Here is a 12258-nt window from a genome sequence, read left to right as displayed (position 1 = left end):
CGTACAATTCCATGCTCATCATGTCGTAAAAAGCACACCTCGTCCAAGCCAACCCTCCTCGCAGCTCAGTTCGCACATAGCTCACTTCGCATGCACCAACATCTGCTCATACAAATCCCTCGGCACCTTTCTCGCGAAATTGACCGTGTAGTCAATCACTTTTCTCGCCCGGAGCGGCTTAAAGTCCGGTTTTGGTCTGCACTTTTCGTCAGCACAATCCTCTCAGAATGTCGACCGCGTCCGAGGATATGATCAGAAAACTCACGTCGAACTCCCCATCAACCCATCCCTCATCAACACCACCTGCGCCACCACCGCCAGAACATTCAGATGTACTCCGTACGCCAGCAGAAAATCCCACAGCACCAATACTTCCGGCAAAGGAGGTGTGCACGCACAGCAAGTGAGAACACTCGCGAACGCGTAGATCTCCGCCGTCATCCCTTTACTGCTCAAATGCGCCGCCAGCTTCGGATCCACCACGGCGAGAATCTGATCGACGAGCGCACAGCCTCGATGCACGCCGGCCATGTTGGAGGTGATGTACCCAGGGACTTGCGTCGTGATGAGAGTCGAAAAGGCAGTATACGCCGCCGTCTCGCTGTGGCTCGCATACAAAAACGGCGCAGCCAGAACATTCATCCCCTGGACATACCCAATGTGCGCTGGCGTCTCCCTCGCCCCCAACCCCTCCCCCGCCTCCGACCCATCCGTCACACTCCCCCTTCCCGGACTCGCAAACTCAGGCGCATCCCCCGCAATACTCCTCGGCACCCCCAGCGGACCCCGGGGCGAAGTCCAGCCATTAACATGCGCTTCATGGGCATCCTGCAATTTCCACGCGACAGCATTGAGTACACGAGTGAGAGAGTTTTCCGTCACGCGGCGTCGGAAGAGCGGGTCCGTGGTCAGGGTGCGGTGAGTGTCGGCGCGGATTTTGGCGTAGACGGGGGAGGCGCCTTGGGCTACCAGGTCGGCGTAGGAGGTGTGCGGGAGGGGTGGGGCGTTGAGGAGGATGAGCCAGGTGTAGATGCGGAGTTCGGACATGCCTTCGCTGTTGGAGGGGATGCCGTCGAGGAGGATGGCACGGCGGAGGTCTTCGAGACCGGCGTTGTGGTCGCCCGCGGCGGGGCCTTTGTGGAGGATGGATTCGAGGGCGGTCATGGTGGGGGATGTCCGCCCTGGTGAATGAGGATGTTGGATTTTGCAGGCTTATGCGGAGGTCATGTCGCTGTCGGTGAGTTGGTCGCTCTGATCTCTTTTGATGGTTTTGATGGTGATTGATGTTTTCTAATTGCGCGAGGTCGACACGTTGTCGTGGAAGTGTTTTTGCGGGGGACGTGTTTGTTTTGGACAGAAGTCGTGGTTCGGCTTCCTCAAACTCTCGGAGTCTTTTCCGTCCTCTTCTTCTCTCTCTCTCTCTCTCTCTCATCGTGCACGAACAACTTCAATTTCAACGTCACGTCCTGCGCTTCCTGAAGACATTGTTCCAGTCGCATCGATCCGCCAGTGTCGCAAATCTGCATGATGCCCGTGGGAAGCAGAAGTCATCTCAATCGTGAACTCGATGCCGAAGACGAGCGTACATCGTCTCGACCGTGGGTGTACATTCCATGGCCCTGTCGTCAGTGAAGCATCATCAACAATGCTCGACATTGCGAATCACTGGATGTCAAGCGCTTGTACTTGAACTCGTTCCCCGCACCTCCATCTACGATCTCTCGCTTTTAGCACAAAGTCCCGCCCCCAACTGCCCCAGCTATTGAAACTCTACGCTAGAGCATGAAGATCTCTACGTATATAAGAAAAACTAGACTTGTCGATCCGTCCATGTGACAGCCAAGCTTAACCGCACCGAGGTCTTGGGTGAGTATACTTTAGTCGACCAAGAGTGCAGCACCTTTCGATATTCCGGAATTTCTCACCGCAAGAGAACGCAGCACATCCACTCTCGTATCGCCCAAGATGATGTCCCTCAAAGCATTGGCCCTTCTCGGCCTATCTGTTGTTGATCAAAGCACCGCTCAATCCATTCGCACCGATCCTGGCGTTGCTGGTCCATCGCTCGAGGTCGTCCATCTCTTTACTGGACAATGGCCAACCGGTATCGCAGTCTCTGCCTCTGGCCGCAAGTTCTCCTGCTTTCCCGCCGGCCTGGACATCAACAACGCCTACAATGGCCTCATCCCCAAATTCCAGGTCGCCGAGCTCACCTCCATGAATACCGAGGCCGCTTATCCAAACTCCTCCTACAACCAATCTCCCGGTGGAGCCGTCAACCGTCTCTCCCTCCCACCTGCAACAAAAGGTGACGCCAACCACCTCCTCGGCGTACAATCCGTCATCATCGACAGCAAAGACACCCTCTGGATCCTCGACACCGGCCGCGTACAAGATCTCTCCAACCCAGTCAACCCCATCCTCCCCGCCACCATTCCCGGCGGTCCCAAACTCGTGAACATCGACTTGACAACCGATACCATCATCCAAACCATCGTTCTCCAGTCCGACTCCGTCAAGCCTCTCTCCTACCTCAACGACCTCCGCATCGACCGCAACCCGAACCTTTCCGGCTCTTCGGGCAAGGGCGTCGCCTACCTCACCGACTCCAGTCCCGAAGGTGAAAACGCCCTCGTCTTCGTCGACCTCGGAACTGGCAAAGGCCAGCGTTACCCCTTGAAGGAAACCTTCCCTATCCCGAAGACTCTCCCCTGGGTGTGGGGTGATCCAATGTACCAAACCGCCGGCGCCGTCGCCGCGCTGGACCCGAGTTACATCACCTTCGGCTCGGACGGTATCGCCATCTCTCCGGATTACAACACGCTGTATTTCTCCGTCATCGGAGGACGATTCTTGTACTCCCTTCCTACCAGTGCGCTGAGAGGCAACAACAGCGTTGACAACGCACAGAGTCTGGTGAAGAACTTGGGCGAGAAGGGTATCTCTGATGGTCTGGAGAGCGACAGCAACGGTATCGTGTACAATGGCAATGTCGAGCAGAATGGAATCTCCATGTATAACCCACTTACCGGATTTGCGACGACATTTGTGCGGGATCCGAGGATTAATTGGTGAGTGAATCCTTGATTTTTCCTGTACATGTGCCACTGGAAAGCGTACTGACTTGTGATGCAGGGTCGACACGATGTCCATCGCAAAAGACGGATATCTGTACTTCACGGTCAACCAGCTGAACTACCTCAACGCCATTTATCCCGGCCAAGGTCTGCCATTGGTCGATCGCAGGAAGCCGCCGTATGTGGTTTTCAGGGCGAAGTTGCCGAATGGAGGGAACAAGATTCGGTAGATGTAGATGGAGAAGGGAAGCTGAAAGATGCCGATGGTCCAGAGAAAGAGAGCGCGATGTGTGTATAGAGTATGGCCACGTTGGTCGTCGTGCGGATAGTACAGACTCCTGAGCGTACTTGTGAGAATGTCGAAACCCACGACCCAGACTTCAAGCCGTCGATCAATTGCGTTTTTGTTCTAACATGAAACATTCCGTAGACAAAGCAGGACCCGAACAGATCTCCCTGCAGACAGCAGCTCCACTTCTTCATCTCCGGAGATCGCGATAGGCAAAGCCACGAACGAAGTGATCACAGACGCAATATAGGCAATACATCGGATGTCCGGCATTACCCCTGCCTGAGCCAAACAACCTCACCTCTTTCCCCGTCAGATGATGTGAGCCGCAAATCGCCATCGAATATGCCAGAATTTACGCCGCCGGGTTCATCCCTTGCGTGCTGTTCGCGCCTGAACAGCCTGAACAGGCTGAAACGCGGATCCGGATCAATCTGCGGACATCCGTCGAGATAGAGAACATGTTCTAAAGCATCAACTTCACTAGCCGCGCGGCGTTCGATGAAGTCCGAGCAGAAAGGTCACTTCTAGGCATGATTCCCTCGCTCACGCCAAGAGACGCCGTTGGAGGCTCAAAGGGAGGCAGCATGCATGTCTGATGATATGCACTGAGCCGGATCAGATCCCTACCTCCCCACCACCACGGTCCAAGGGGCTGCCGGAGAGTGACGCAGTTCACGGGACTCCAAAGGACAATTCTACACCATCATCCCATATCATCGAGCATCACAACCATCTTCCTCCAACCAGGACACCACGCCGTCGAGCACACTCACCATGCTCTCCTCCCTCCTCACCTACGCCTCAAAACCTTGGTCCATCCTCTGCCTCCTCCTCCACCACCTCACCATAATCTTCCCCCGCCGCCTCCGCCCCGCCCACAACCTCTCGCACCACGAACTCCATCCAACAGCCTACCTCGACGCCGTCCGGGGCTTCGCCGCCTGGATCGTGTACAATGGCCACATCTTCAACCACAAACCCTACCAACCCACCGCATGGCCGCAAAAACTCTTCTTTGACGGCATCGCCATGGTCGACCTTTTCTTCGTCATCTCTGGATTCGCGCTGAGTTTCTCCATCCTTGGAGCCGTGCATCGCGGGAACACAAGCAAGGCGTATGATTCGTTGGCCTCGTCGGTGTTTAGGAGGTATATTCGACTGTACTTGCCCACGGCGTTTGCGACGTTTGTGGGGATGCTGGTGATTGCGAGTGGGTTGGGAATATATATTCCGGGCGAAAGAGATACGGTTGTGCCGCAGCCGACGTTTTTGGGGAATTTGTGGTTTTGGGTCAAGGACACGGCGTATGCGAGCAATCCGTTCGTATATGTTGTGTCGTGGTATCGAAAGGGAAAAGACGGAACGAGGTCGTATTATGCGGCGCAGCTTTGGACCATACCGGTGGAGTTCCAGGGGAGCATGATTGTGTTTGCGTTTTGTGCCGCGGTGTGTAAGATGAAGCCGTGGGCGAGGACGTTGACGATGTGGGTGGGAATGGCGGCGTGCTTTTGGTGGCAGACGATGTATGGCGGACTGTTCCTGGCGGGGATGTGGTTGGCGGACCGGAGACAGTGGAGGGCGGCGCAGGAGAGTAAGGTGGCGATTTTACCAACGGACGTGAGTAGAGTCAGGTCGACGGCTGTGTCAGAGGCCACGCCGCTGGCTGTGATTGAAGAGGAGTCGAATGAGAAGGACGAGGAAGGAAAGGACACGCCATACGCCGACGACGATGACACAACGAGATCCGACTCCTTCACTATCGAAGAGCCACAAATCACTCCACGGCCCTCTCGCTGGCAAACCTGGCTCGCCCACTTATCTAAAACCTCTCGCAACTCCCCCAACACCCCACAACCCACCCTTGCCCGCCAAATTATCCACCAAATCCCCTCAATCCTCCTCTTCTTCATCTCCCTCTACATCCTCACCGCCGGCCCTACCTTCATCGACTCAAAATCCCCCTTTCCCTTCAACCTCATCGCCCACACCGTGCCACCAACCTACACCCACCCCGCCCTTCAACACTGGCCCACCTCCCTCGGCTCCATCCTGTGCATCTACTCTCTCGAATCCTCCCCTCTCCTCCGGCGGCCTTTCGAGTCCAGCTTTGCGCAATTCATGGGGGAACTGAGTTTTGGGATTTATGCGATGCATATCACTGTGAGATGGATATTGTGGGAGAGGGCGATGTTGAAGTGGACGAGGATGTACTTTGGGAAGCTCGAGGGGAGGTTTTGGCCATTTGTTCCGGCGTATCTTGTGATGACTTTTGCGACGATTTGGGCGGCGGAGGGGTTTCGGAGGGTGGATGGGTGGTGTGTGTGGTTGTCGAAGTGGTTGAAGGAGAAGTGTTTTGCTGGGTAGGGTTGTCGTGGGAGGTTCGAGATGGTGGAGGAGTGCCGTCGATCGATGCCGTGGACCTCTGTCTTCCTAATCCACTCGCCGGGAACTCTTGGATCTTGCCACAGCATCCGGAGACGAGGTCTTGGACTTCTTCGGTTTGCGCTGCAGAATGGCTTGTCGCATGAGCCAGGATCACAATGGAAGACATCAAGCCGCCATACAGGCTCACTACTACACTGGCATCCGGAAAATCTTAGGGTATGGACTTCGAGGGCCCACCGCTCATTCTGCTACCAGGAAGCATTCCATGGTCACATTTACATTTGCGCTCACTTCTTACGTCCAACCAGAGCGACAAGCGGTGTAAGAAGTGAGGCCGCAGCAAGCCTCTTTCTTGAGTCTGGAGAAGCAAAAAGATCAGGCCACGCGAGGAAGTATCATGTACCGTGGAGTGATTGGACTTTGCCCTCGCGCTTGTCTTGGTACCACTGTATGCGGGAGAGAACGTCCGCCACGGTAGCACTTCCGAATGCGACCGACCAATGCTTATCTGTCCTTTCAGCCTTGCGTCCGGGGACACTGACACGATGATCAGATCGCTGCCTGCCACGCTTGGCGATGCGGAAGGTATATAAGAGGCATGCTGATTGCTGGCGGTTTCCGGTCTTGCTCGCTGTGTGCGAAAGATTCCTGCTTACAGCATGGTTACCTCGTTGGCCTTTTCGCGGTTTGCACTGGTCGCTCTGGTCGTATGCTCCACGGAGCCGAACGCAATCTACGAAGGGTACATTGCCCACATTAGCAACACAAGCCAGGAATTGCTCAATGGCGGGCTGAGCTCCGGCTTCGATCCGTCTGCTTTACTATTCACGGGCCTGGACAAACGCCAGCAGTGCCAAGTGGGCTATGGATATTGCAGCAGTACGTGCAATTCTGTCCGAAGCAAGAGGCTCCGCTGACTCAGTGTGGCAGGATGGAGTATTTGCTGTCCTGATGGTTCTGGAGCAGGCCGTTGCCAGTATTCAGCTTCTTGTGTCGCGGCTGGTCAGACTTGTTGTGATGCGTCGGCTGGTGTGAGAGCTTGCGACGTTGGCGAGGTAATGATGATATGCATCGTCCTGAGCGAAGTTCGACGCTGACAAGACCGCCAGAAATGCTGTCGTGGTGGATGTGCGCCAGATGGAGCCACTTGCTGCAGCGGTGGTACGATGTGAGCCTTCGCAATCAGGGAGGTCTGCGCTGACACTTTCTAGGCCCATATTGCGAGACTCCATTTACCCAGTGTTGTGAAGGCGGAGGTTGTGTTCCATAGGGCACACAATGCTGCGACGGCTGTAGGTAGCTGTTCTGCTATGGCGCGAGTCGTGCCACCTGCTGGCAACATTGCCAGTCTCCTCAGACGGTCGTCGAAAATTCTGCCAAGCCGGGAACAACTGCTACGCATTCGACGAAAGGCCCAAAGACATCTTCTGCTGTACCGACCGGTCTTGCACCGCACGTGTCGAAAACGGTGTCGCCAGCACCATCTCACGAGCAGTCCCTACCACCACTACCCGCGAAGTGGCAGTCACTCGCACCGTCTACTACACTTTTACATACACCTGGTACTACTACCGGTACTTTCACCATCTATCAACAGGCCTCGGTGGTGACGTCGAACCTTCGAACGACTACGACTATCTTCTCCGTGCAAGCGACCAACTCCATTGATGCATCGAGTCTAGCTGAGGGTGAGATTGCCACAATCACCGCAAGCCCGCCGGCCGATGCAAGCACACACCTTGCGAGTTATACCAACCGTGCGAGCTCCACAGCTGAGGAGACAATCCCTACGAATGGCGTTCTCAATGGGGACACGGATGCGCGGACAGCCTCGGGAATGGAGGTCTTTTCGCCGACTGCTACTCTCAGCTCGTCCTCGGGAGCGGATGTCACCGTCGCGGCGGCACCAAAGCGTGTGATTGGCAGCAATTGGATCGTGATGGGTGCCGTGCTGGTTGGACTGGCAGTCATGTAAGTCGCAAGGACGAAGAGACATGTCTTGATGGTAGGACTTAGCAGATTTTCTGCAGCGAACGTCGAATCGGATCGAGAGGCAGGGCTATACGAATGTTGATTTTTCTGATAACGTCCTCTCAGTCTTCCAGACACTTCGCCCGCTGTCTTACCTGATCAATACCGATCGCTGTGTGATCGGTCCCTGAGGCACGGATATGGAGTGGTTCCAAACATCTCTTCTACGTCTTTCCCGTCGGCGCAGCAAATCCTTCCAAGAACCTCCCATGTGGCCTTGCAGAGTGCTTGAGCCTCAACAGATACAAACGCGGATCTTCTTCTAGTCGCGAGGCGATGTGCCTCGTGGGATCCGTAGCGAGAATCCTTCGCCGACCACCTGCAAGAGCAGCAGGTTTGAGAGCTTGCGATCCTGCCTGGTGTGGTTGTACATGTGCAACCGAGCGAGAAAGAGGCACAGTAGTCTTGTCTTCTGGTTCTGTTTTCTGCCTTCGATCAACTACCTCGCCTCAGCAACAATGAGTCTCTACGAATTATTCTTCGGCTTCTCCGACCAGACGAAAGCTCGCCATCCACACGTCTTCAAAGATCTCGACATCGACCGCCGCAAATGTCACCGGGTCGTTCCTATGAAAGTGCTCTGTCTGAGCATGGGCCGCACCGGCACAGCGTCGATGAAAGTAGCGCTGGAGATCCTAGGATACCCAACCTCGCACGGCTTTGACATGCACGAGAATCCCAATGACGCAGACCTGTGGATGGAGGCCATAGATGGGAAGGTGGGCTCAGACTCACAAGTTGTGTATCATCATCCTCGCTGCTGACAAAAACAGTGGTACGGCAAAAAACCCGTGAATCTGAACGCCGACTTCTGGGACATGCAGCTCGGCCACGTCTCAGCCATCACCGACTTCCCTGCCAACATGTTCGGTCCCGAGCTCATCGCCGCGTACCCGGACACCAAAGTCATTCTCACCGAGCGGGACGTCGACAAATGGTATCCGTCCTTCGACCAGGCCCTGATCAAATCCAGTGAGCTTCCCATTGTTAGCAGCATCTTTGGGCAGCTCGATCCAGTCGTGAAGAAACTAGCGCCTCTTGTCACGAAGGGTATGATGAGAGGGCAGTTCGGGGCGGGCAACGCAGTGGAGTGGCGACGGAATGCAAAGCCCACCTACACGGAGCATTACGCTTCAATCCGTAGACTGTTGGCGGATCAGCCAGAGCGGTTGCTCAACTTCGAGCTGGAGGAGGGATGGGGACCGCTGTGTGAGTTCTTGGGACAGCCAGCGCCGGACGTCAAGTTTCCGAGGGTGAATGAGGCGGCAATGCATGGTGAGATGGTCAAGGTTGTGATGACGAAGATTATGAGGAGCGTTGTGGGGACGTTAATTAGAAGGGAAGGACTGTTGGTTCTGGTAATTGTGTTTGTGATGTTGGTCTTCTGGGTCGGGGTGCTGAGATCTTCCAAAGAATGAGTTGAAAGTAGCTCTTGTATGCAATCGCATTGCACGCCGACGACGCAGTTCCGTTTTTCGCGACCTTTCTGCATTTGTCAACAGGTTGGCACATGCTCGAGTAGCCAAAGACCAGGTCGGAACCATCCGGCGGTCCGCTCATTGCCGCTGTCTTGGACTGTCGACCATTGTCGTTTGTCTTTGCGCTGTTGGGAAAGTTGCTTTGAAGCAATAGATAGAATGAACAGCCATCATGGTACGTCATTCGCAGACGACATTGAACACGATCAGTACGCCCGCCTTTTCCTCAATCTACAGATAAGAAACATTCGAGCTCATGCTGAGGCAAGTCTCCCAAATGCCATGGTAGCTCGATCCTAGCATGGACGTGGTCGTCTTTCGTGTGGTAGGCCTCCTGCAGCATCAACCATAACTGATTCATCTTTAGTGATGGGCGAGGTCGAAGAGTTTCGTCTGGATCAAGTGTCGGACTTTTGCTTGTCGAAAGAGGCACGTGAGACTTCAATCTCACTCCAGCTGGGCTTGCCAGAAGTGCCCTCCAGCTATCCTGACCACGATAGCAAGAAAAGCAATCAAGTAAACGCCATTCGTGGAACCCAGCGTGAGGGTGGCGCCGGCAATGCGACCATCGGTCCGGTTGATCCAGAAACCAGTGTATACATTCTCAGTGGTAGCCATCGATGATAGAGTGTCAGAAGACGGTCTTTCTTGCCGCTCTGAGGTGACTCTTGAAGGGTAGAGTAAGAAGTGCGCGGTGATCGAGTTATCAAGTACGAGTCGCAATATTCGTCCTTTGCGTACAGTGGACGCAGTCGGTCTGACCGCATGAAGAGGCGCCTGTATGCAGTGACATTCGTCGATCTGATGAGCTATCAGGCTGAGGAAAGTCGCTTGTGTAGGTCGGCTGTGACAAGGTAAGCACTCAAGATGTGCAGGTTGCCTTACCGTCGTCATTCCGTGATCGTCGTCCATACGCTCTGCGCTACCTTGACCTATGATGGGCCTCCTCGCTCTTGCAGTCGCATCGTGCGAGATACGCCGGGTCATCATGGTAGAGACGCCAATCCAATACAATCGTACAGCATGATTGCCGACCTCGTACGCCGGATACAGCGCTGCTACACAATCACGCTACGTTTCCGCATCTTGACCTTCGTCTTGGCCTTCGGTATCATAGCCCCTGCCAATGCTGTGAACCCGGGTCGCTCAGCAAATGGTTCTATATCGTACCGCACCAGCAAATGTGCGAGCATGAGCTTTATGACGTTCACTGCGAAGAATCTCCTGGCATATGGAATGTCGTCAGCAAAAGACATATAGCTGCTGCAGCGTCAGTAGTACTGACCCCGGACACGCATGTTCGCCCAGCCCAAACGACAAATACCCTTCACTGACCTGAACAGCTGCAGTCTGTCCCCCTCCAAGTCCTTGCTTGTAGAAGCGCAGCGGATCATACTCAGCCGTATCTCCGCCTGAGACATCTGGATCACTGTGCATAGTACTCGTCAGGAGGGAGATATGAGTTCCTTGGGGAAGCAGCAGGCCATCCGGCGTCTCAGGACCGCCGATCGCCACAACCTCGCGAACCATTCCTTGCGCGTTCAGAGGATGCAGACGTAAAGTCTCTCGAATGACAGAATCCAGCTTGGTCATTGACGAATTGCTGTGCTATCATGTTCAAGCAGCGGCAGGACCCGGTCTGCCTCCTCTCGGAGCTCTGCTAACAATGTCGGAGCGTTTTTGTACGATAGTATGTCGATGAGGGCCACGGTACCGATCATGGTAGTCGTCCCAAAGGCGAACAGATTCAGAAGGATGATTTAGCCAGCGATATTTGATGGCTTGAGTTCCGCCGGATCAGCCTTCTGTGCATTGTGATCGACGATCCATTGCACCATGTCATTCGGTTGACTATTGCACGATGTCTTCGTCGATGCGCGGCAGAGGTTCTTCTCGAGAATGCGGTCTTTGATGGTGGGCGTCAGATAGGACACAGCCCGCCAAATAAAGAAGTTTGCTGGAGCGGCAATGACAGGCGTGATGAGAGGTCTCATCGGGCCGGGAATGAGATACCTGCAGAACAAAAGACCGATGCCGAGAGCCATGGTCCATCTGTTTATCGCCTTCTTGAAGCGCTCGCTTCGACAGAGTGGTAGTCCGACGAAGATGCGGTTGGTCGTGTTGAAGACCACGCTTTCAATCACTGGCTTGATCTTGACTTCCTTCCACTGTCCCTCGGTGTTAGTGTTCAAATACGCATCGAAGGCTACATCAATCTCATCCTGGACCTGTCTGACCAGCTTCGCGGTGTGACGTGAGTGCCCCGACGTAGGACGGTAAAATCGAGAACAGATGCCTCTCCCGGGCCTGAAGAAACAAACATGTCAGTATAAACGTATTGACCAGATCAATCTGCAATGACCACAAACAAGCCTCCCCCGGAGCCTACTGACCCCCAACCGTCGACGCTGCCACTCACCATGACCGAGGTATTTCGCGCCGATCGCATCGCTCATCGGCGTGACGTCGCTCAGCACGGAGTCAGATTGCCGTAGCATCCAGTCGGCAAGATGTGGAGGCAGTACAACAGTACTCCATTCGAGTCCCGGCAGCATGAACGGCCGGCCGCGCTTGCCATACTGATCATGGTCAGGAGGATGTACTTGAGAGGTAATGCCCAGCTTGCCTTTTGCCAGCCTTCTTCAATCGCTGCCCGGCCGGCACCCAGCTCTCCAAGGCATGCTCGGAGCCCCGGAAAAATCTTCCTGTCTTTCAATCCGACCTATGGCACGCCCGGGATCGTTTGGTTGGGGATGCGTATGATTCTTGTCGCAACCACATTTGCTATCAACGCAGCGAGGAACACGGCAAGATAGAGGAGGAGGCGAAGAATGAGGTGCATTATCAGCCACATATCGTGCCCCCAGGCTTTGCAATGCGGAGGAGCGCTGTGCAGATGATGCCCATTTAGGTGTAGCCTTCGTAGGCAACAGTCAATGCAAGCTTGAAGCGTCTCCTTGGCGGCAGGGATGTTGGCAAGAAGCGGGTGGGCTTC

General features: G+C 54.8%; 3 protein-coding genes and 1 pseudogene across 3 annotated transcripts, besides 1 other annotated feature; 2 read left to right on the top strand and 2 right to left on the bottom strand.

The window, feature by feature from the left end:
• Positions 1–81: 81 nt before the first annotated feature.
• Positions 82–1164, bottom strand: MYCGRDRAFT_86219 (uncharacterized protein; the record flags this gene model as incomplete). The annotated part of the gene is made up of 3 exons (XM_003852264.1): positions 82–196; positions 266–645; positions 775–1164. The coding sequence occupies 3 exons, from the start codon at positions 1162–1164 to the stop codon at positions 82–84; spliced, it is 885 nt and encodes a 294-aa protein (XP_003852312.1).
• An 801-nt stretch (positions 1165–1965) lies between these two features.
• On the top strand, positions 1966–3307 carry MYCGRDRAFT_93433 (uncharacterized protein; the record flags this gene model as incomplete). Its single annotated transcript, XM_003852454.1, has 2 exons — positions 1966–3071; positions 3136–3307. 2 exons carry the CDS (start codon positions 1966–1968, stop codon positions 3305–3307), a joined length of 1278 nt encoding a protein of 425 aa, XP_003852502.1.
• Positions 3308–8312: 5005 nt separating this feature from the next.
• Positions 8313–9047, top strand: MYCGRDRAFT_17293 (uncharacterized protein; the record flags this gene model as incomplete). The annotated part of the gene is made up of 2 exons (XM_003852455.1): positions 8313–8504; positions 8559–9047. Coding segments are annotated over 2 exons (681 nt in total), but the record flags the coding sequence as incomplete, so codon positions are not given.
• Positions 9048–10333: 1286 nt separating this feature from the next.
• On the bottom strand, positions 10334–11443 carry CYP-31.2 (annotated as a pseudogene; the record flags this gene model as incomplete).
• Positions 10334–11443: a sequence feature (putative putative P450 monooxygenase).
• Positions 11444–12258: the final 815 nt, after the last annotated feature.

This window comes from Zymoseptoria tritici, chromosome 5, assembly GCF_000219625.1.
Source record: "Zymoseptoria tritici IPO323 chromosome 5, whole genome shotgun sequence".
In the NCBI taxonomy this organism is placed as follows: Eukaryota; Fungi; Ascomycota; class Dothideomycetes; order Mycosphaerellales; family Mycosphaerellaceae; genus Zymoseptoria; species Zymoseptoria tritici.
The sequence above is the reverse complement of the archived record's forward strand: the minus strand, read 5'-3'. Positions and strand labels throughout refer to the sequence as shown.